This window comes from Etheostoma cragini, chromosome 15 (genome assembly GCF_013103735.1).
Source record: "Etheostoma cragini isolate CJK2018 chromosome 15, CSU_Ecrag_1.0, whole genome shotgun sequence".
In the NCBI taxonomy this organism is placed as follows: Eukaryota; Metazoa; Chordata; class Actinopteri; order Perciformes; family Percidae; genus Etheostoma; species Etheostoma cragini.
The window spans coordinates 8,363,832-8,385,124 of NC_048421.1; the positions used below are offsets into that span (position 1 = coordinate 8,363,832).

The 21,293-nt window shown below is 38.2% G+C and overlaps 2 protein-coding genes and 1 pseudogene across 3 annotated transcripts; 1 reads left to right on the forward strand and 2 right to left on the reverse strand.

The window, feature by feature from the left end:
- The first annotated feature begins 1,172 nt into the window (after positions 1–1,172).
- LOC117958150 lies at positions 1,173–6,035 on the forward strand (annotated as a pseudogene).
- LOC117957798 (meteorin-like protein) lies at positions 5,534–15,646 on the reverse strand. Its single transcript, XM_034893843.1, has 4 exons — positions 15,468–15,646; positions 14,517–14,923; positions 7,369–7,428; positions 5,534–6,415 (listed from the first exon to the last, which is right to left on the reverse strand). The coding sequence occupies exons 1-4, from the start codon at positions 15,551–15,553 to the stop codon at positions 6,078–6,080; spliced, it is 891 nt and encodes a 296-aa protein (XP_034749734.1). The 5' UTR covers positions 15,554–15,646; the 3' UTR covers positions 5,534–6,077.
- A 2,502-nt stretch (positions 15,647–18,148) lies between these two features.
- Positions 18,149–20,972, reverse strand: cbx8a (chromobox homolog 8a (Pc class homolog, Drosophila)). Of its 2 annotated transcripts, XM_034893839.1 has the most exons (5): positions 20,693–20,971; positions 20,527–20,570; positions 20,045–20,110; positions 19,582–19,648; positions 18,149–19,136 (listed from the first exon to the last, which is right to left on the reverse strand). In XM_034893839.1, the coding sequence occupies exons 1-5, from the start codon at positions 20,759–20,761 to the stop codon at positions 18,303–18,305; spliced, it is 1,080 nt and encodes a 359-aa protein (XP_034749730.1). In that variant the 5' UTR covers positions 20,762–20,971; the 3' UTR covers positions 18,149–18,302. The 2 variants fall into 2 exon arrangements, with proteins under 2 accessions (XP_034749730.1, XP_034749731.1); XM_034893840.1 differs by lacking the exon at positions 20,045–20,110 and having other exon boundaries at positions 20,693–20,972.
- Between the last annotated feature and the right edge of the window lie 321 nt (positions 20,973–21,293).

A 21,293-nucleotide genomic window follows, 5' to 3' on the forward strand; every position in this document is an offset into this window, starting at 1 on the left:
TTTTTCCCCATGTTTCTGTCTGTCTTGCGTTGTCTCCACCTGCTGTGACGAGAGGCTGTTACCTGAGGATCCAGGCTAAGGGGGCATGGCCATTCACTAGCTCCAGCTCCGTTTCCAGATCAGCTGCAGCTCGTTTCCACTGATCATCTCCAGCAGTATATCAACCCCGGCTGAACACCACATCAGCCCAAGACTGTACAACCATACTTGTGGTAGCTTGTCTCAGTTTAATCTAGTGATTGGGCTCTTAGAACCCTGCTGTTTTTTTGCTCTCTGTGTATTTTGTGCTCGAAGTTCATTTTTGCCATTTTGTTCAGATCCTCCTTGAACCTGCTGCTTCTCTGCCAACCAGCCGTGGTGTCTGAAAACCAATGCTGGATGGTGTGTCAAAAGAAAACCACCTGGACACTGTTTCCTGATAATAAAGTTTATTATATCAAAGATTCAGCGTCAATTTACAAGCTCTGCAGAAGCTTGGAAAGTGGTAACCCAATGAACACACTCTAGCTTTCAATACCTTAGACATACATTATATAGGATATGTTTAAGTCACATGTTAGATAACTCACAGGATTTGCTACGTGGTAAACCAAAGATCACGTCAAAGTCATCACTTTTTAGCCCAAACATTCCAAATCATGACCAAAACACAATGTAAACCCACTTGCATCAACAGTATTTAATTTGAAAAGATCCTGATTTAAGTTACAAATCATTAGATACTACACTGCTGAGCTGCCTACCAACCCTGGTACACCCCTCTCGTCGCTCTCAAACTGGACGCTTTGGTGAGTCGAGACTGGACTCTCACCACTTCCTTCTTTGTGTCTCAGATTGGCCCTGTCTGTCTCCTTCCAGCTTTAGTCCTGATCTTCAGCACTTGTCCAAGACCAACTCGCTATTGCATATTCCTTTTTGACTGTTCTAATAAACTCTTTAACTGTATCTCAGTCCGTGGGCCTGTCGTTGTGTTCTGGGTCAAGCAAGAGTTTAACAATAATTCCTATACATGTGAAGACAAATCCAATACGAACAGCAAACAATTCAAAATCACAGTTTAGGCCTACTTTTGTTTCCTGCAAGTGAACTACCAAATAAAGATGTCGGCAATTGGTTTGCATCTTGTTTAATAAGAGGTCTTTGCAGGCCACTTTGTCCTGCTTGACCCTGCCATGGAAAAGCAGCATGCAAAAACAGGTTTGTGTAACTTCGCAGTAAATTTCAGGTTCCAGTCACTGACATTAACTACCTGATTTTAAATAGTTCACAAACTTGTCACCAGATTCATCAAATGTTTATATTTGCAAGTGTACTCTTGAAATTTGAGAGGACTTGCGGTGATCAAACTGCTACACACCTCAGGGTCACACGCTCAGTGTAACATCCTCAGCTTGTGCAACCAGACCTCCCTGGTGGCTGATACAAAGATGGAGATGGGTGAAGTCGGAGCGACTCTTGTGTCTTCAGAGTCCAAACTAACACCAGCCAGGCATCATAACAAATTAGAGAATGTCTGGGCGAGGTGGTGCAAACTATTTTCTTTGTGTTTATTGGGTGTGTGTCCGTTGCAGAGAATGCGGAGTCTGCGGTGAGGCTTCTGCTAGCTGTGGTGCACGGTCTGGCTGTATACATGGTGGCCTGCATGGCTGAGTTCAGATGAGGATCACCTTCAATATTTTAAACAGTTTATTGTCCTATGACTAAAGAGTCGTCTAGTTTAGTCATCATAGAATCCTCTCCTGTTTAATTCATGGACAATAATTAATCACATACAAACTGTCTTTTTTTTAGAAACAAGATTTTTTTTGTGTATTTTAAAAAACATTTTCCTGGTGACATTAACTCCCATTTGGATCCCATTTCAACCATCTATTCACCCTGGCCATCTATCTGTGTTGGGGGGGATGGAAAAAATCGTGGTGGCCCCACATCTCACATGTCAGTTGGTCGGAGGGGTGCTTGGAGCAGCTATGGCGAAGGTGAACATGTCTCATTTTTCAGTAAAGCATCCGTCTTTCCCTCTCTTATATGTACATATAATAGACCTGAGTTATGGCTGAATTGATGTCAACAGACGATGACCTCAAGAGAAAACTTTGACTTGTTGTTGTTGCTGGGGGCCGTCAACACCAAGAACAGAAGCCCCTTGGTGCCATTCATGGTGTGCTGCACTGTTATCATCAACATCTTGGCTGGGTGAGTAAAAATTAGTGAGGAAAAAAATAACTGTGAATCTACAGATTGTTTCTGATAAAGTGGAGTATGACGGTCAATTTACAGTATGTGTGTATGACCCAATATCATGTGGAGATGCATTTGAGATTTTTCACAGGTTTGTCAAAGTCAGATATCAAATATCACATCCAATTTGCATTATCCTAGCTAAACATCACATAGGACCTCAGTGTGTCATGTTAATGCTGCAGCAATGATGGAACTAGGGCAGACATATACAATGATGGTGGATTAAATCTAGATAATTAATATTGTTTTCTACATAAATAATGGGAAACTCATCTGAATATCTCGTTCTTGTTTGTATAATCAGTGGAGATGTACCTGGCACCTGTCTAAACCCAGCCAGAGCCTTCGGTCCAGCCATAGGAAGCAACTACTGTGTTAATCACTGGGTCTTCTCCGTGGGACCCATCACAGGAGGTCTAATAGCAGCTGTGCTGGTTTGGTATACACAATTTATACAATCTATACTTTAAAGAATCCTAATGTTACTGTATTTTGATTAAAGATAGATCACTGACTGATCAAATTACAAACTGTATTCTTGCATTTGCTGTCTCCTCCTTGGAGACAGGAAGATTTGACCTGAAATCATCTGAAATTAACTGAAGTGACAAATCACAAGATTGCTTCATCATCTAAAGTCACAACAAAACAACCTTATGTTGTTCCACTAAGACGTTTGTGTATGTTCATGCTTTCTTTGCTTTGCCATAAAACTGGACTTTTTTACTTAATTATGGGTAATTATGTTTGTTTTTTGGCCACATTAAGTGTGTAACTTGACTCTTAATCCTCTAAAAAATTATGAAGTTTAATGGTTATGAAACAAAGTTTGCACAGAATATTATGCTTAGCTTACAATTTGTTTAATGTGATCGTAGTTCCGCCAAACTGCTATGAGTAAAGTTAAACATAGTTGTAGATGATTAGTAAACTTAGTAAATGTATCTCTCTCCAGCGCAAAGAATTACATGTTGTAGTTCCTTGACTGTGTTTTATTTAAGGAGAAGGACATTAGGGAAATCTAGTTTTCATCAGGTGCAGTGACCACAATTACTATGTGGACTCTAGAAAAACTCTGAAACGTATTAAATTTTCAATTGAAAAAAAAAAAAAAAAAATGCATGAGCTAAAATTCAATTACTTCACATTTTCAACCACAAATGCTGCCCACCGTTAAAAGGAGACCAAATGGCAACCTTTTCAAAGCCAAAAGACATCCCTGCTTCAGCTTTGTATCCCGGTACCCTGTCCCTGGTCTGTATGGCCGGGGAAATGAATGCCTGTTCCTCACTGGAGGGTATCATGCTGTTTCCATATTGTACCCATGGGCCTCCCCACAGCAGTGGCCCACATGGGAAAGCAGGCCAGGCGGTGGGATAAACCAATTACCCCCAAAGTCTGGGTGGACTCCTGCCGGTGCACCACGCAGCAGCTCTGGGCCGAGCCCTCCTGGGCTGGTTCCCCTTGAGAGCCTGCTGGAATTCCCAGAGATGAGAATTGTGTGGTCTCAAAAGCCTGCAGAGAGGTTATATTTTGCTTGGAAATTTGACATGGTGGCCCCCCTGGGACAATACCCAGGGAGGAGACTTCCAACTAGGCTTCTGCAGGATGTAAAAAAACACTTGTGGAAAGCTTGAGTTTTGGGCAAGATTTGTTGACATGAGATGTTTTATCTTATAGATACTTAGATATGTAAAAACACTACGTTTTTTTCATATTGCAAGAGATTTCTTTTATCTTAAACTATTTGTGCAATGAATCTCATTTGTCTATTTCATGTGTAATAGAGCTATAAAATGCCTAAAAACACTCCCAGAAGTACATTTAAAGGTTTTTAGTGGTTGAAATGTTTACTATATATGATGTTTGTCAATCAAGTTCTAACTGAAACTGAAAAACAAGACATGCACACAAAAAGGAGCAGTGGAGAGAAATATGAAAGAGCATGGAGCAGAAATACACAAGAAGTAAAAATGCGGATGAAGTGAGAGTAAAAGGAACGGATCCCCTCGTCTAGCTTCTTGGATTCACAAGCCCTGATGGTTTCTATATGACAGCAGCCGTGACAATGGTCATTATGTCTGCTGGAGGCCTTGTCACTGCAGAGCCATTGTGTGGACCCCATTCACCACGCAGTCATTTACACTTTCATTGGCAGCTATTTAGTCCTCATAAAAAGTTCAACACACCAATTTGTGAGCCCTGCTCAGCCAAGGAGAAGTGTGGAATAGGCAGAGAAAGCAGTTGCTTTAAAAGTCAATTAATTGTTCCCCTCTTCTGGGAGGGGCCGAGGGGGACGATCCCTTGGCTTTGGGGCCTCACATCTGTTCAATGTTCTTCTCAGGGCGTGATGCAGGGGCCACATGACTCAATAGAAAAGTCCAATTCAGTCTGCTCAGAGCTTTTCACCACCTAAGGAGATTTTTGTATTTCATTTTATGGTGGGGCTATCCTATTATCATAAGAATCTGATTACAGGGGAAAAGTATGGGATGCAGAAGGAAAAGGGCCAAAGTAAGATTTTAGAATACTTATTAAATCCCATTCTACTCAGAAAAACAGAGATTGTGAAGCATATAATGGGAAATGGGGGTGTTGGTTCATTTAAGCCTTCACCCAGAGGCTGGAGGGCTTCATGAAGTTTAGATTTCCATGCACTGATCATGAGCTCTGTTCACTTTTACACTTCACCAGACACACAGCTAATTTAACTAACCAGATTTTCTGTTAAATTCAAAAAATAAATCTGCAAATTACTGTGTTGGGAACTTTATTTGGTATTCATTTTGCTGCTCAAACAATCACAATTTGACAAGTACATTTGCATCTGTTGATAAAAAAATGATGAAATGTTCTTTTGTATAGTTAATTTACACAGGGTAAGCTAATCTTGCTTAATCAAAATGTGGTAATGTTTGATTTGAAGTTAATTTTGTCTTGCCAGCCTGGCACACTTCAATTATTAAAATATTGTGTCTCACTGACAAAAAAACAGAGACTTGCAGACCTTTATTTTATCATGATTTATCATGTCCACTCAAAGCTGAGCTTTTACCAAAAGTCTCAATTATTAAAAACATCTCATATAATAGTCTCTGAGTTAAATTTGTAAAATATTACTACTGACACATTCAATGCCAGTATGGTAACTGAACAGATCTAAGGGAGAAATCACTTTAAAAACAGAAGTATGTGACAATGTGTCAAATGATCCTTTGAATAAATTTAAACAAATATCATTACTCATACACTGTAGGATTTATTTTTCATTATAAACACAATAATCCTGAATTAGATGCAAAGATGTTTAATTCAAAGAGTACAATACACAAAATAAAGAGGATTTGAAACTTGAAATTAATCAGAATAAAAATAACTTCACAGTCATATATGTACAAGGCTATTCACTATAGGACAAACTGGCAATTACGAATGGCTGTGCTTTAATCTTCCCTCCCACCTCAGTTAAGGGGGCAATTGTCACACAAGAGCCAGCAAAGTGAACAACAGTTGATGTGGAGAGAAGCACAAAGAGAGAGTAGCAACCCAACCCCTTCTCGGTCTCTCAGGACTGAGGGCAGTGATGGGAGGGAGCCAAAGGCCGGTCCTCTCTGGGCCTCAGGGCAGGAGGCCCTGCTTTTTGCCTTTGCTCTGCTCCTCCAAATGTGTATTCCACCAGCAATTCAACAGCTACGTCCATGCTGTTGATGCTGATTGCCATCTTGCCATCACAAGACAACATCACAGGGATCCCACAGTGTCAGGACAGGGGTGAGGATGCCTGTGGATAAAGTCTGGATGGCTTCAGTATAGGGCTAAAACCACACACTTCCTCAGTCTAAAGGAAAGTCACAGGAATTCCGCCGTGCTGCCCAGGCAGTCTGGTAAACAGACAGGAAGTCTTTGTATCGTGGGGCACACCCTAGCCAAGCTTCCCCGAAGTGTTCTGACCCTGTGAAAAGAAACTCTCCGTCCCCAGGCTTAACGTGGCACTGCAAGAGTGTGTGAATGTGTCCCCGCCAAGACGGGATGGACCGAGGTGACCCAGAGGCAGCTGCTTGTTGCTCAAACACTGCACTGCGCTGCCAGTACACCCTTGCTGCTGACACCTCCACCAGCGACATTTGACGTTCAGAGTTGTGGGAAACACTGTTGATGAAGCCCCGGACCACTGAAAGAACAAAGAGGAAGACCATATTTATACACTCCATGCATTGAGTAAATAAAGTGAATAAAATGGTGAAAAAACAGTCTACTTTGAATGTAGAAATCCTAGTAGTTTCCAACATGTTATTTTTTCTATTTCTTCTATTTCTATCTCTTTTCTGTCTTTGTTTTCTCCATTTACACCTTAGCTGGTCAACCATGCCTTATCTTTAAACAAACATGGCAGGTTTGTGAGATTGAGGCACGTAAATGAAGCCCAATGGACAGATTACTTCTGCTCTAAAGCACAGATCTCTTCTTTTCTACAGCTCCTCCTGACATCTGTTTGACCCCTCTGCACTGCCAGCAGAGCTACTGCTTATTGACCACACACCAGACCTTAAGAACAGCTTTTAAAAGTGTGTATCCATTAGGGTTGTAGCAACCTCTGGAGCTAATTTGATGTACTTTATATTGTACTGGTACTGTTATAGCGTATGACACTAATCCTATTTTATAAAGTGATCTCATGTTTTTTTTTACATAAAATCTGTGGATGAATGAGTATGAATATTTTGTACTAACTAAATAAATGTAAAGAAGTAGAAGTATAAAGTTGCATGAACATGTTGCATAAAATGGAACATGCAAGTAAGTATGTATTTATACTGTGTACAAAATTTGAATGAGTGTGTTACTTTACATTCAACAAATGAGAGTTAATGTTCAGTTTTGTCACACGTCACTCTCATTTATGCCAATATACTTTATGCCATGCATACACCATTATGTCACGCAAATCACATTCATATTCATCAAGTTTTTTTTTAACCCTTTGGCTACAATACCTTACATTGTTTATTTGTCCAATATATCTTAGTAGGACTTTGATTTGGCTCTGTCAGTGTGTTTGTATTGTACAGTAAGTAACAGATCTTGGGTTTGTAGACCCAAGATCTACAAATATTATGTACCCACCAAAGTCACTGTTGCAAATAGCCATGAGGAGTTCTGTGTCATTGCAGGGTCGGCATGAAGCTGTGAGTAGAGATAATCAGAACAGAAAATGACAGTTAAGAACATGAAAACTTGCATCAAATCTGTCAATCATAATCACTCTCTCCTACACCATGCATGACTCAGCATAGCTCTATGACTGACTATGATTGATAGCTGGGTGTCAATTCTCCTCCCTTTCACTCCCAGGCCAAAAATCTGACACACATACCAGCTTTATTCCTCTCCCTCCTCACATCAAAGATTAAAGAAACCAGGGGTTTGATGAAGGAATGCAGCTACTATGTTTCTGCTCTACCCACCACGCCGCCTCCCGATCAAAAAAACTCACGAGTCCTGACCCCGTGTTTGACACCTATTGTGTCCTTCTAATTGAATAACCCTGTGCCAATGCAGGACACTGCAGGAGTCAAACACTTCTGCAAGACTGGCAATGCAGAAAAGATAAACCAGCAGCTGTCTATGATGGACACAATGACATCACCATATTGGGACAGGCCTGAACACTTGGATAAATGCTAATAAAGAGACACGAACAATAAAAAGGCATTTGTGGAATCTGCGAAGTATTTACGGTCTCGATTCATGCCCCTTGGCCCGGTGCCCTTCAGCCGCTCTGTGGTCTGCTCTGTTCTCACTGCTTTGTCCCGCCGATATAAACCAGACAAAACACATACTGACCAGCAGCTGCAAGCTCCAGTCAGCATGTTTGGGGTTTATAATTAAATAACGACTAGTTCTCCTAGGAATTAGTACAGGCCACTCCATCACACTCCACAAAAGTTAATGCAATTGAAGGTTTTAAGATTTTATTTGAATTTTTGGTGCAAATTTCTAACTAGAAAATGCATTTCCTGCAGAAAATGTTTGTGAAAGCTGAATAGCTAAATTACTGAAGCTAAACTGGATTGCTGGCATAATTGCACAAGAAGAATGTGAAGTGGGGAGAATAAAATAAAATAAAGAATAAAAATAATCATAGTGTATTATGTCAAAAAAGTGATAAAATGTCATAGTACAGTATATTGAAAAAAGTGGTAAAAAGTCATTGAATAGTATGTTGAAAAAAAGGGATAAAAAGTGATAGAATAGTATGTTGATAAAAGTCATAAAAGGTCATGGTGTAGTATATCAAAAATTGATAAAGGTCATAGCAGATAGTATGTTGGAAAAGGAAATAAAAAGTAATTGTATGGTATGTCAAGACAAAAGTGGTAAAAGGTCATAGTAAAATGTCAAAAAAAGTCAGTATTTAAAAAATAGTCACAGTTTAGCAAAAGACACGTGCTAACTTCACGTAAAAATGCCAAGTCCTGACTGGGAATTGATCAAAGTGTGAGCATCTGAAGTGCCTAAAAGTCATAGTATAGTATATCAAAAAGTGATAAAAAAGTCATAGAATATACTGTAGTATGTTGGGAAAGTCCTATAAAGTCATAGGCTAGTATATCGAAAAAAGTGATGAAAAAGTCATAGTATGGTATGTTAGAATAAACCGCAGTATAGTATTTTGAAAAAAGTGATGAACTTCTTAATATACAGTAGCAGTATGTCAACAATAGTCATGGTATTGTAAGTTGAAAAAAGTGAAAAAAGTAATAGCGTGTCAAAAATTGACAAAACAAAATGATTGTATAGTGCGTTAAAAAAAAGTCATTGTATAGTAAATGGTAGTATACTGTATAGTAGATAGTATATATACTATGTTTCTTATATAAAATATATATTTATAAAAAATAAAAAAGTGACCAAAAGTCATAGTATATATTAAAAGAAGTCATAAAACGTCATAGTAAAGTGTAGTATAGTATATCATAAAAAGTAATGAAAAATTCATAGTATATAGTATGTCCAAAAAAAGTATTAAAAAAGTCATAAGATAGTATGTCGGAAACAGTGATAAAAAATAATTATGTTGTTTGTCAAAGAAAGTCTGGAAAAATCTGCAAACTCCAGACAAAAAAAGCAAAGTCCTGACTGGGAATCAATCCAAGGGTCAACATCTGCAATGCCTACTTGCTAGTCACCATGACAACAGATAGTGGCAAAAGTGACAAAAAGTCATAGTATAGTATTTTGAAAAAAGTAACAAAAAGTCATAGTATGTTGGAAAAAAGTGGTAAAAAGTCATAGTACAGTTTGTTGAAAAAAGTCATAAAATGTCTTTGTATAGTATACTGAAAAAGGTCATAGTATAGTGTGTCAACAATGGTCATAGTGTAGTATAGTATGTTGGAAAAGTAATAAAAAGGCATGGTATAGTATGTCAAAAATAGTCATATTATAGTTGAAAAAAGTGAGGTAAAAGTCATAGCACATAGCATATCTGAAAAAGTGTTTAAAAAGTCATAGTACAGCATGTCGAAAAAAGGGTTAGAAAGTCATAGGATAGTATGTCAAAAAGGTAATAAAAAAAATCATAGCACAGTATTTAAAAATGGTTTTAATACAGTACATTGTGTCTGTTAAAGTTTTATCATAGCCACAGTGACAATGAATTACTAAAGAGTTATAAAAAAGTCATAGTATAGTGTGTTGAAAAAAGGGATAAAAAGTAATAGTATAGTCTGAGAAAAATGGTCATGGTATAGTATGTAAAAAAAGGGACAACTAAGTCATAGTATGATATGTTGAATAAAGTGATGAAAAGTAATAGTATAGTCTGAGAAAAATAGCCATAGTATAGTATGTAAAGAAAAGGGACAAATAAGTCATAGTATAGTATGTTGAATAAAGGGATAAAAAGTCATTGAATAGTATGTTGAAAAAAAGGGATAAAAAGTGATAGTATAGTATGTTGATAAAAGTCATAAAAGGTCATGGTGTAGTATATAAAAAATGGATAAAACGTCATAGTAGATAGTATGTTGGAAAAGGCAATAAAAAGTAATTTTATGTTATGTCAAGAAAAAAGTGATAAAAAGTTATATTAAAATGTCAAAAAAGTCAGTATTTAAAAAATAGTCATAGTACAGCGAAAGACACGTGCAAACTTCACGTAAAAATGCCAAGTCATGACTGGGAATTGATCCAAGTGTGAGTATCTGAAGTGCCTAAAAGTCATAGTATAGTATATCAAAAAAGTGATAAGAAAGTCATAGAATAAACTGTAGTATGTCGGGAAAGTGCTATAAAGTCATAGGATAGCATATCGAAAAAAAAGTGATGAAAAAGTCATAGTATGGTATGTTAGAATAAATCGCAGTATAGTATTTTGAAAAAAATGATGAACTTCTTAATATACAGTAGCAGTATGTCAACAATAGTCATGGTATTGTAAGTTGAAAAAAGTGATAAAAGTCATAGTATAGCATGTCAAAAATTGACAAAAAAAATATATTGTATAGTGTGTCAAAAAAAAAGTCATTCTATAGTAAATGGTAGTATACTGTATAGTATATAGAATATATACTGTATCAAAAAAGTGATGAAAATGTTACATACTATTTCTTATATAAAATATACATTTAAAAAAAATTGACAAAAAGTCATAGCATATATTAAAAGAAGTCATAAAAAGTCATAGTAAGTCTGAAAAAGTCTGGAAAAATCTGCAAACTCCAGACAAAAAAAGCCAAGTCCTGACTGGGAATCAATCCAAGGGTCAACATCTGCAATGCCTACTTGCTAGTCACCATGACAACAGATAGTAGCAAAAGTGACAAAAAGTCATAGTATAGCATTTTGAAAAAAGTAACAAAAAGTCATAGTATGTTGGAAAAAAGTGATAAAAAGTCATAGTACAGTATGTTGAAAAAAAGTCATAAAAAGTCTTTGTATAGTATATTGAAAAAAAATCATAGTATAGTGTGTCAACAATGGTCATAGTGTAGTATAGTATGTAGGAAAAGTAATAAAAAGGCATGGCATAGTATGTCAAAAATAGTCATGATCTGGTCGAAAAATGTGATGAAAAACTCATAGTACATACTAGTATGTCTGAAAAAGTGTTTAAAAAGTCATAGTACAGCATGTCGAAAAAAGGGTTAGAAAGTCATAGGATAGTATGTCAAAAAGGTACTAAAAAAATCATTGCACAGTATTTAAAAATGGTTTTAATACAGTAAATTGTGTCTATTAAAGTTATGTCATAGCCACCGTGACAATGAATTACTAAAGAGTTATAAAAAAGTCATAATATAGTATGTTGAATAAAGTGATAAAAAGTAATAGTATAGTCTGAGAAAAATAGTCATAGTATAGCATGTAAAAAAGGGACAAATAAGTCATAGTATAGTATGTTGAATAAAGTGATAAAAAGTAATAGTATAGTCTGAGAAAAATAGTCATAGTATAGTATGTTAAAAAAGTGACAAATAAGGCATAGTATAGTCTGTTGAATAAATTGATAAAAAGTAATTGTATAGTCTGAGAAAAATAGTCATGGTATAGTATGTAAAAAAAGGGACTAATAAGTCATAGTATGGTATGTTGAATAAAGTGATAAAAAGTAATAGTATAGTCTGAGAAAAATAGTCATAGTATAGTATATTGAAATAAAGTGATAAAAAGTAATAGTATAGTCCGAGAAAAATAGTCATACTATAGTATGTAAAAAAGGGACAAATAAGTCAAAGTATAGTATGTTGAATAAAGTGGTAAAAAGTCATTAAATTGTATGTGGAAAAAAAGGGATAAAAAGTGATAGTATAGTATGTTGATAAAAGTCATAAAAGGTCATGGTGTAGTATATCAAAAATTCATAAAACGTCATAGTAGATAGTATGTATGAAAAGGCAATAAAAAGTAATGGTATGTTATGTCAAGAAAAAAGTGATAAAAAGTCATAGGAAAATGTCCAAAAAAAGTCAGTATTTAAAAAATAGTCATAGTACAGCAAAAGACACGTGCTAACTTCACGTAAAAATGCCAAGTCCTGACTGGGAATTGATCAAAGTGTGAGCATCTGAAGTGCCTTAAAGTCATAGTATGTATATCAAAAAAGTGAAAAAAAAATATCATGGAATATATTGTAGTATGTCGGAAAAAATGCTGTAAAGTCATAGGATAGTATATCGAAAAAAGTGAAGAAAAAGTCATAGTATGTTATGTTAAAATAAGTCTACTAAATGGTAGTATACTGTATAGTATATAGTATATATGCTATATCCAAAAAAGTGATGAAAATGTTACATAGTATTTCTTATGTAAAATATATATTTATGAAAAATAAAAAAGTGACAAAAGGTCACAGTATATATTAAAAGAAGTCATAAAAAGTCATAGTAAAGTGTAGTATAGTATATCATAAAAAAGTCAAAGTAAATGTGCTGTATTTATATAGCGCTTTTCCAGTCTTAACAACTGCTCAAAGGCTTTTACATCTACACGAAACATTCACCATTCACACACATTCATACACTGTGGCCGGGACAAGGTGCCACCTGCTCATCAGATAAACACTCATACACATTCACACTCCAATGCGCAGCACCGGGGGCAACTCGGGGTTCAGTGTCTTGCCCAAGGACACTAAGACAATGACTGCAGGGGCAGGGATCGAACCACCAACCTTCCGATTGGCAGGCAACCGCTCTACCACTGAGCCACAGCCGCCCCTATATACAGTATGTCCAAAAAAAGTGTTAAAAAAGTCATAAGATAGTATGTCGGAAACAGTGATAAAAAGTAATTGTATTGTTTGTCAAAGAAAGTCTGGAAAAATCTGCAAACTCCAGACAAAAAAAGCAAAGTCCTGACTGGGAATCAATCCAAGGGTCAACATCTGCAATGCCTACTTGCTAGTCACCATGACAACAGATAGTAGCAAAAGTGACAAAAAGTCATAGTATAGTATTTTGAAAAAAGTAACAAAAAGTCATAGTATGTTGGAAAAAAGTGGTAAAAAGTTATAGTACAGTTTGTTGAAAAAAAGTCATAAAAGTCTTTGTATAGTATACTGAAAAAGGTCATAGTATAGTGTGTCAACAATGGTCATAGTGTAGTATAGTATGTTGGAAAAGTAATAAAAAGGCATGGCATAGTATGTCAAAAATAGTCATATTATAGTTGAAAAAAAGTGAGGTAAAAGTCATAGCACATAGCATGTCTGAAAAAGTGTTTAAAAAGTCATATTACAGCATGTCGAAAAAAGGGTTAGAAAGTCATAGGATAGTATGTCAAAAAGGTAATAAAAAAAATCATAGCACAGTATTTAAAAATGGTTTTAATACAGTACATTGTGTCTATTAAAGTTTTATCATAGCCACCGTGACAATGAATTAATAAAGAGTTATAAAAAAGTCATAGTATAGTATGTTGAAAAAAGGGATAAAAAGTAATAGTATAGTCTGAGAAAAATACTAATAGTATAGCATGTCAAAACAGTGTCAACTTAGTCATAGTACAGTATGTTGATCAAAGTCAAAGTCATTGTTATGTTTGTCAAAGAAAGTCTGGAAAAACGTGCAAACTCTACACAAAAAGGTTCAGTCCTAACTGGGAATCAATCCAGTGGTGAACATCTGCAGTGCCTACTGGCTGGTGCTATTTGCAGCATTGCTGATCACTGAGCCACCATGACAATGGCTTAATAAAAAGTCATAAAAAACTCATTGTAAAGTATGTCCAAAAAAGTAAGTCATACTATAGTATGTAGATAAAAGTAATAAAACAATAACTGTATAGAGTATCAATAATGTAATATTGTGTGAATCAGCATTCACACATCAAGGTACAATTTATAAAGGGTTTATTCGTTGTAATTTATGGCTTAATTGCATCCACTACTACTTAATAAAACAGTTCTGAACTACTAATAAGAGCATATTTTGGGTTAATATGTTGTAGAAAAAAAACTTTGTTGATATTTATCTTTTATTTAAGGCAGCTGTATGTGTTTACAGTCCATTAATAAAAGCTTAATGAGGTATTATTGATCAAATAATATGAAGGTAAGTGGTGGTATAGTGGTCATTTCTTTTTACAACCTGGCAACCCAGGGGTTAGCCTCATCAAATGTCTTGTAACTGTCCTATGAAGCTTTAGTTAATGATTTATTAAATTATTAATGCCATTTGTCACACACACCTTTAATAAGGGTCCAAATGTGTAAATTCATATTTTTTAGATTGCTCATGATAATTCTACATTAGAGAGACTCCTCTCACCCTGAAGCACGCTGTGGCCCACGTTGGGTCCAGCAGTCCTGTTGCCCAGTAGCTCATATCTGAAGCCCATCGTGCGTCTGCTCCAGGGTCCATCATTCTGCGGTCTGGACTGGAGGTAGATTACGGGCCTGTGCGGGCCATCTGCCGTGAAACAGAACACCTGCTGCTTGGGCCGCCCGGCCTCTGTCACCAGCAGCTCCAGCTCCCCGGCTCGTTCAATGAACAAGCTGGCTCCACGGAAAGAGGTAGACGGTTTGATGCAGACAGTGGTGCGCTGCGAGGAGGACAGATTGGGCTCCAGGACCACCCGGAGAGCCTGGCCAGGGTATATCCACCTCACCGAGCCCTCTGTACAGCGCAACTGCACCTGGAGGACAATCCTGGAGTCCACACCAGCTGCAAAACCGCTGAATGAGCGGGAAAAAACAAGAAATTTACACATTCGTGTGAAATTCAAATTGCTGTCACATGCTATGGCATGGATTATATAGTAATGGCTTATAGATATATTCATATGCGAATGCTATAGATCAGTTATTTATTATAACATATTTATAATAGTTATTAAGATGATCCTCTTTTTATAATAATGCAACTTTAAATGCTAATATTTAATAAATAAATGCTTATATGCTTATTACTAACTTATAAGCATCAACTCTTAAGGTTATAAGCTTGATGGTAGTAAGTCAGTAACACAAGTTTTTTATCATCAAGTCTGCAGTTAATGTTTGTTAAGGTTGTATGCAGATACTTTCAGGACGTTTTCACAACACCGAGTAGGCTAAGCCAAAAGTTGTTCTTGTAAATGTCTATTAACGGATCTATAAAGCATAATTTAACAAATCAGCGTTAACATTTAAAAGGCCGGTTTGGCCTCCAGGGTGTTATGTCCCTCTTTTCCCCTCTTCAAAGTACAAGAATCTTGCAGAATTGAGAGAAGTTGCTTACCTTCCAGTCCAGTTGCACAGATCAGCCGCACAGTGGTGTAACAGAAGAATCAGGATGCACATGAAAATGTTCAAATTTGGCAACATCTCATCCACATGAAGATAAAAATTCAGACTGAAGTGGACGGTGGTGCATGGCTAGAAAGCTTGTCGGTCGAGAGTAGACTGCTTACACGCGACGCGACACTGGGACTGTGACGCTTCACGGGATTCTCTCTCTCTCCTTCTCCCTTTCGCTCTCTCTCTCTCTCTCTCTCTCTCTCTCTCTCTCTCTCTCTCTCTCTCTCTCTCTCTCTCTCTCTCTCTCTCTCTCTCCCTAATTAGGACTGATCCAGTTGTTGGAGACTGCAGGTCTTTGTCTTTTTTCTCTAAAGAGACACTTACCGTATAGTTTAAAAACCTGCAGCCATCTGTTAACATCAGTGCGCCTTTCTGCACAATAATTCATCCACTTCTAAGAAGCTGTCAGCGGTTTATTGTTTTATTTTAGAGAAGGGCTCAGTATACTTCGCAAGTCTACAATTATCCAGGAAAATAGCAAAAATGAAATACAACACTTTAGTAAAAAATATCAAAGGTGTGTCTAATTTGACCAACCCTTCTCCAAAAATAAACAGTTTTTATTACTGACGAGCAGCTGATTTTATTTCTGTGTTCGAGCTGCATCTAGTGGAGGGATGATGCAACACACACAACGAGGAGGCTGTAACTCAACAGCCGCAAATACTGTAGATCAGTGCCAGCTTTCACCAATAATTAATCCACCATGGATGAGTGGTTTCACTTCATTTTAACTCTCAGGGTCTTTGTGCGAATGTAGGTTGGGACCGTTTCACGGTCTTGCTGTGGCGACATCTTGTGAAGGTATTGACTTGGAAGCGAAGAAGCAGGCCTTTGGCATGAAGCTTGTATATAGGCTATATTTAGGGCCGCAGGCAGCATCAGATCAGAGGGTTGAGGTTCTTGATGGCTATGTTGTTGGGTAAATTACACTCATATGAAGTTGGCCAGACGTTGTCACAGCTGCAGCAAAAGCCTTTGCTGCTATTATCCCAAACCTTGAAGTTTGGATGACATTGAATCTGTCACAACTTTGAAAATTCACACATATTCACAACACAGAAGAACGAATGCAGAACATAACCGATTAGGCTATGGTGCACTGCAAAGTTACCAATGTTGCAGTGTTATGTTAATATTTTGCGTCAAAAAGCATTTCCAGAAAACTGCTCTGCGCCACCAAATTCAATTAAATCACATCACGAAATTCTGATAATAGCCTAACAGCTTAGTCAGTGATCATTGGAGAGCCAGGAACCAGACGGAGTTTTCTCACAGGAGTACCGGATGGTCAGATTGGTTCATGTGTCCCAGAGACACAAAGCAAAGTCAAATGAATGGAGGCTTTGTGCCTAAAAGAAGTGGCCTCTTATTGGCGCAGTGCAGCCGGGATCCTTCACATAGGCTCTAAAGGTCTGATGGGCTAAGGTGCTGAAAATTGGTTGCTGTCAGAAAACACAGTCAATGATGGGAGAAATCACGGCCCCTTAAAAACTGACTTTTAAAGCATTAAAAGCTCAACTCGACACAGGGTCACAGTTTTGGACTTCCTGTGATTCAGTCTGTGTTGTGCATACAGTAATCAAATGTCTCACTGATGTTAATAAGTAATCCTATTCAAAATCATTTACAGTGTAAAATTCAAACTGACTGCTAGATTGTAAACTTTGAGTCTTGACTTGCCCCTGTAAATCTTCCCGTCTTTATCTGACCACGTGCAATAAACGACAGTGCTGGTGATGGAGTAAGAAGATAATGGTGTTGATGATGAAACAAGAATATGCTTGTGCGTTGTATTTAGTATCTAGTAGTATTTATCAGGTCCACCAAAGCTCCAGAGTTCTGATATGTATTTTCATTCTCATGAGATATGATCCATTGCTTTTTAACTGTTGCGTAACAATAAGAGGAATTCAAGTAAACATCAAAACAGCAGGATTTCTTGAATTTAAAATCAGGCCCTCATTGATTGAATTGGTGAATTGATGGAGTCACATGAACATGTGTGACCAAAAACTCCTCATACTAAATTACAACAACAAAACCACCTATTCTTAATAAATTAAAAAGACCAAATTTGATCTCTCGGACGTGCTAGAATAATTCGTCGTAAAGAAGTAAAGCCTTTACAAAAATACTTAATTCCGCCGCCTAATCATTTTTAGATTAGGGTTTGGGGACGCGTGGGTAATTTATTCAGGTCTTCAATAGTTTAATTGTCCTGCTGTCAAATATAACCAATTCTAAGTGAAACTGAGTATTTCGATTATGTGACGTGATCCTGCTGCCTGCTAACATTATTAATAATTAGTTTGGAAAATGAAAAAGTAGGCTTTATAATATAGCCTTCATTTTACAACCTTGATACTTGTGTGGCCTTCCAAGATGAAAGACGGGATTGGAAAGTTTCTTCAAAATCCAGACTCACTTTGAATCCCGGATGAAACTTTGTACAGTAATCATCAATAGCTGGATACGTTTTGGCAAATTAATGTTGTCGGATTATTCCACAAATTAGCGTCTATGATAAGGTTGTTTATGATGACATGTTAGTGCAGTTTCTGAAAATAGACAAAAAACAGATAAGATAGAACTGAGTGTAAAATACAGAAGCTCACCATGTCACTTTCATTTTTTTTTATTTTCAGCATATTAAATATCTGTATGCACACGTTTGAAAGTATAGAAAAAAATATAGTATTACAGTAGCTTGTTAGTTAGCTTCTTAAACAAATATTTACGCATATTAGCCTCTTGACCTTTCTCCGAAGCATACTCATCTTTTCTCTCTGAAAAAACCTTTCTCTGTTTTGCTCTCTCTCACGGTTACTGTCAAGAAGTTCATGGTGACATCTGTCACGGTCACTGTGTCCAGGTTGGTGTAACTGGGGGTCCAGGACGATGCTGGTCGCGTGGACTTATCGTGGATGGACTCGGACTGTGTGGAGACAGCCGGTTGTTCCCGGGGCAGACAGCACTCTTTCATCTGATGTCTGCGGTGTTCTGCAGAGGTGTTTGGCCGAGGAATAGACATCCTGCTCAAACATTTAGTCCTGTCTCCCCCCTGATCACGTTTCAGCACATCTGGACTGAATGCGCAGCTGTAAGACAACCCTGCGTGTCTCTGCTCGCCGCTGTGTTTGGGTGTTATTGTGGTCTTCTCCTGAAACCTCCTAGTAAGCTGGAGGAGGCTGTGATCTGACGTCTCTCCGTGATGAAACAAGCGTCGGGGCATTTTGGACAAACCGTGTGACACCGGCTCCTCCAGTGACCTGCTCCTTTTGGTGTCCGGCTCTGAGCTGCCTTCATTATCTTTCTCATATTGTAACTGCAGCTTGGGTTTGCGCCCTCTCTTTTTGGGGAACCGCACGGCTTCTTGGACTGTCAGAGAAGCTGTTGGAGTCGGTCTAGGCCTCCTCTCTGGCTCTGGTGGTCGCACGTGGACACTTTCCCCTCTGTTGACCGCGCTCGGTGGGAAGATTGTGGGAACCACGGTGCGTAAACCCTCCCGGGCCCTCGGTGTTATGACAGGCTCCGGGATGGGATAGGAAACCTGGATCCCCCTGGGAGCCTCTCTTCTAAATTCATACGCCTTTTCTTTTGCTTTGGCCTGAGGACAGAGCAAATAACGTTCATAAGAGGAGGCTTTCCGGAGATGAAAATTTGAAGTCTCCTGAGGAAATTTAAAGGGTTTAAGAGAAGCAGCTGTAGATCTGTTTGGTCACACTGAGTGTCCAAGGCCTCGTCCTAAAACTGCTTCGCTTTTTAAGGAATGCATGTCAGCTACATAAAACAGTCTAATAGCAAATAAAAAGGACGTTAAAGCAACTAAACGACTGGCTACTCAACTTAACCTCATGAAAATCACAGGGTGGGTACTAAATGAAGGATTTTCTTTGGGTTGCAATTATCATTCCTCCAGTTTGTAAATACCAATCCAACAGTTTCAGAATGAATACGGATGTAGTTGTCATATGATGGAAATTGCTCATCATCTCAGAAAGGTGAAAATATGAAAAGAAAACCATTGAATGCGCATCAAAAGATGCACCCACCTTTAAGAGAAATGTCTCAGGTTTGGGACCCCTCTTCTTCGGCCCGAACAGCTCCCTTTCGCGCTCCCTGATGCATAAAAATCATTAAAAGATTAAAAGATCACAACACATTAAGAAATGTATTTCGTTTACTCTATTTTTGAAACGGAAAATCTAATATTTTGAAGTGAGGGCGAAACTCTGCCAACGGCGTGAGATGTTCCCAGTTATTAAGTCAGTGTTTTATTAGAATAAAGCTTAATCAAAATAAATCAGAATATAACAAATTCGCTGTTTGTGATAAGAAAATTAAATTGCGCATTGCAACTGACTAAACTGCAAACAGAAAAATCCCGGAATCACTTCCTTTAAAATATATTCAAAGATTCAAATGTTGACTAAATGTCTTATTTAAATGAGCACGTTTGTGGTACAGAAGTGTTGTTTCGGAGAGAGGCCTACTGCTGCGCTGTCAAACCCTCACCTCTCCTCGAAGGCAGCGAAGAGACGTGCATCCAGAATGTTTTCCTCCGGCTCCCAAGTGCTGTACCTGAGTCCCAACAACAATGAGGAAAGGTGTCTGTTACCGCGAATCACCTATCAGCACTCACACACACGCGCGCGCACACACACACACACACGCGGTGTAATACTTTAATCAAAGCGATCGCGCTGCAATTCCAGACTAGCGGACAGTGACGCATGGTGAACCCAGCCATTGCTAAAGCTAGTGTGGCCTTTAATGCACCCCAGCGGGCCGAAGCGCAGACATTTACAACCTCATGACTTGTGCACACGAGCCACCAGGCATACCGTGACATGACACTGACCTACTGAACACAGAGCAAGCAGACGAAATGATTAAAAAAACATCCACGAACTGAATTACGACAGTCTGCTGTGGTGTAGTTGTACGAGCGGCCAGGATGGAGCGCTGTCCTTCGCAGCCTCGGTTAGAATACTCACTTGTGAGACCAGCCCTTCCATTTCACGAGATATTCCCAGCGACCCTGCAAAACAGATCCGTAATAGATTCACGTTATCAGAGAATTGGCTGTAGGCTCCGAAAAAACAAACGGTTGCGTAATAGGTGTGGAGACACAGCCTGTGGGTAAAAAAAAGCAGCGAGTACCCGTCTGATCCGCCGTTTAATTATAGACTCAGCTGCGAAGACGCTCTCACCAACAGCCGAGAGCTCCATGATTCACCATGCACTTCGTTTATTTCTGTCTCTTTTATTATTTTTGGCTTCCCCGTGTCCTCTTCGGGTTGTTTAATTCCGCACATCCCATAATACGCAATCTGGAGAGGACGTCATCACGTCTTTTTCTGTTGCCAGGCACCGCAGTCGGTAGGACGGATCGTGGTGGAGCACATTGGCTCGGTTGTTGCTACGTGCTCCGGGTTTCTGAGTGAAGGGGCGGAGTCCCGCTGCTCTGGCTGCTGTACAGGAATGTCAAGCACAGTGGGACAATCCTAGTCAGAGCGGTCCACGGACCCCCCTGAGGTCCCCGAGGGGGTACATGTAGAAGAAAAACATATTTTAATTTCACTTGTATTAATAAAAAAAAAAATTTGAAGTTAAATCAATGAGAGAAGAAATTGACCGGTTTAATAAAATGTTTCCTCTTCACGTACAACACATTTACAAAACACATTTGTAAATATTTGTCAATAGTCAACATGTAAAAGCAGGAATTATTCAATAATAACGTTCAAATGAATATCCTCAT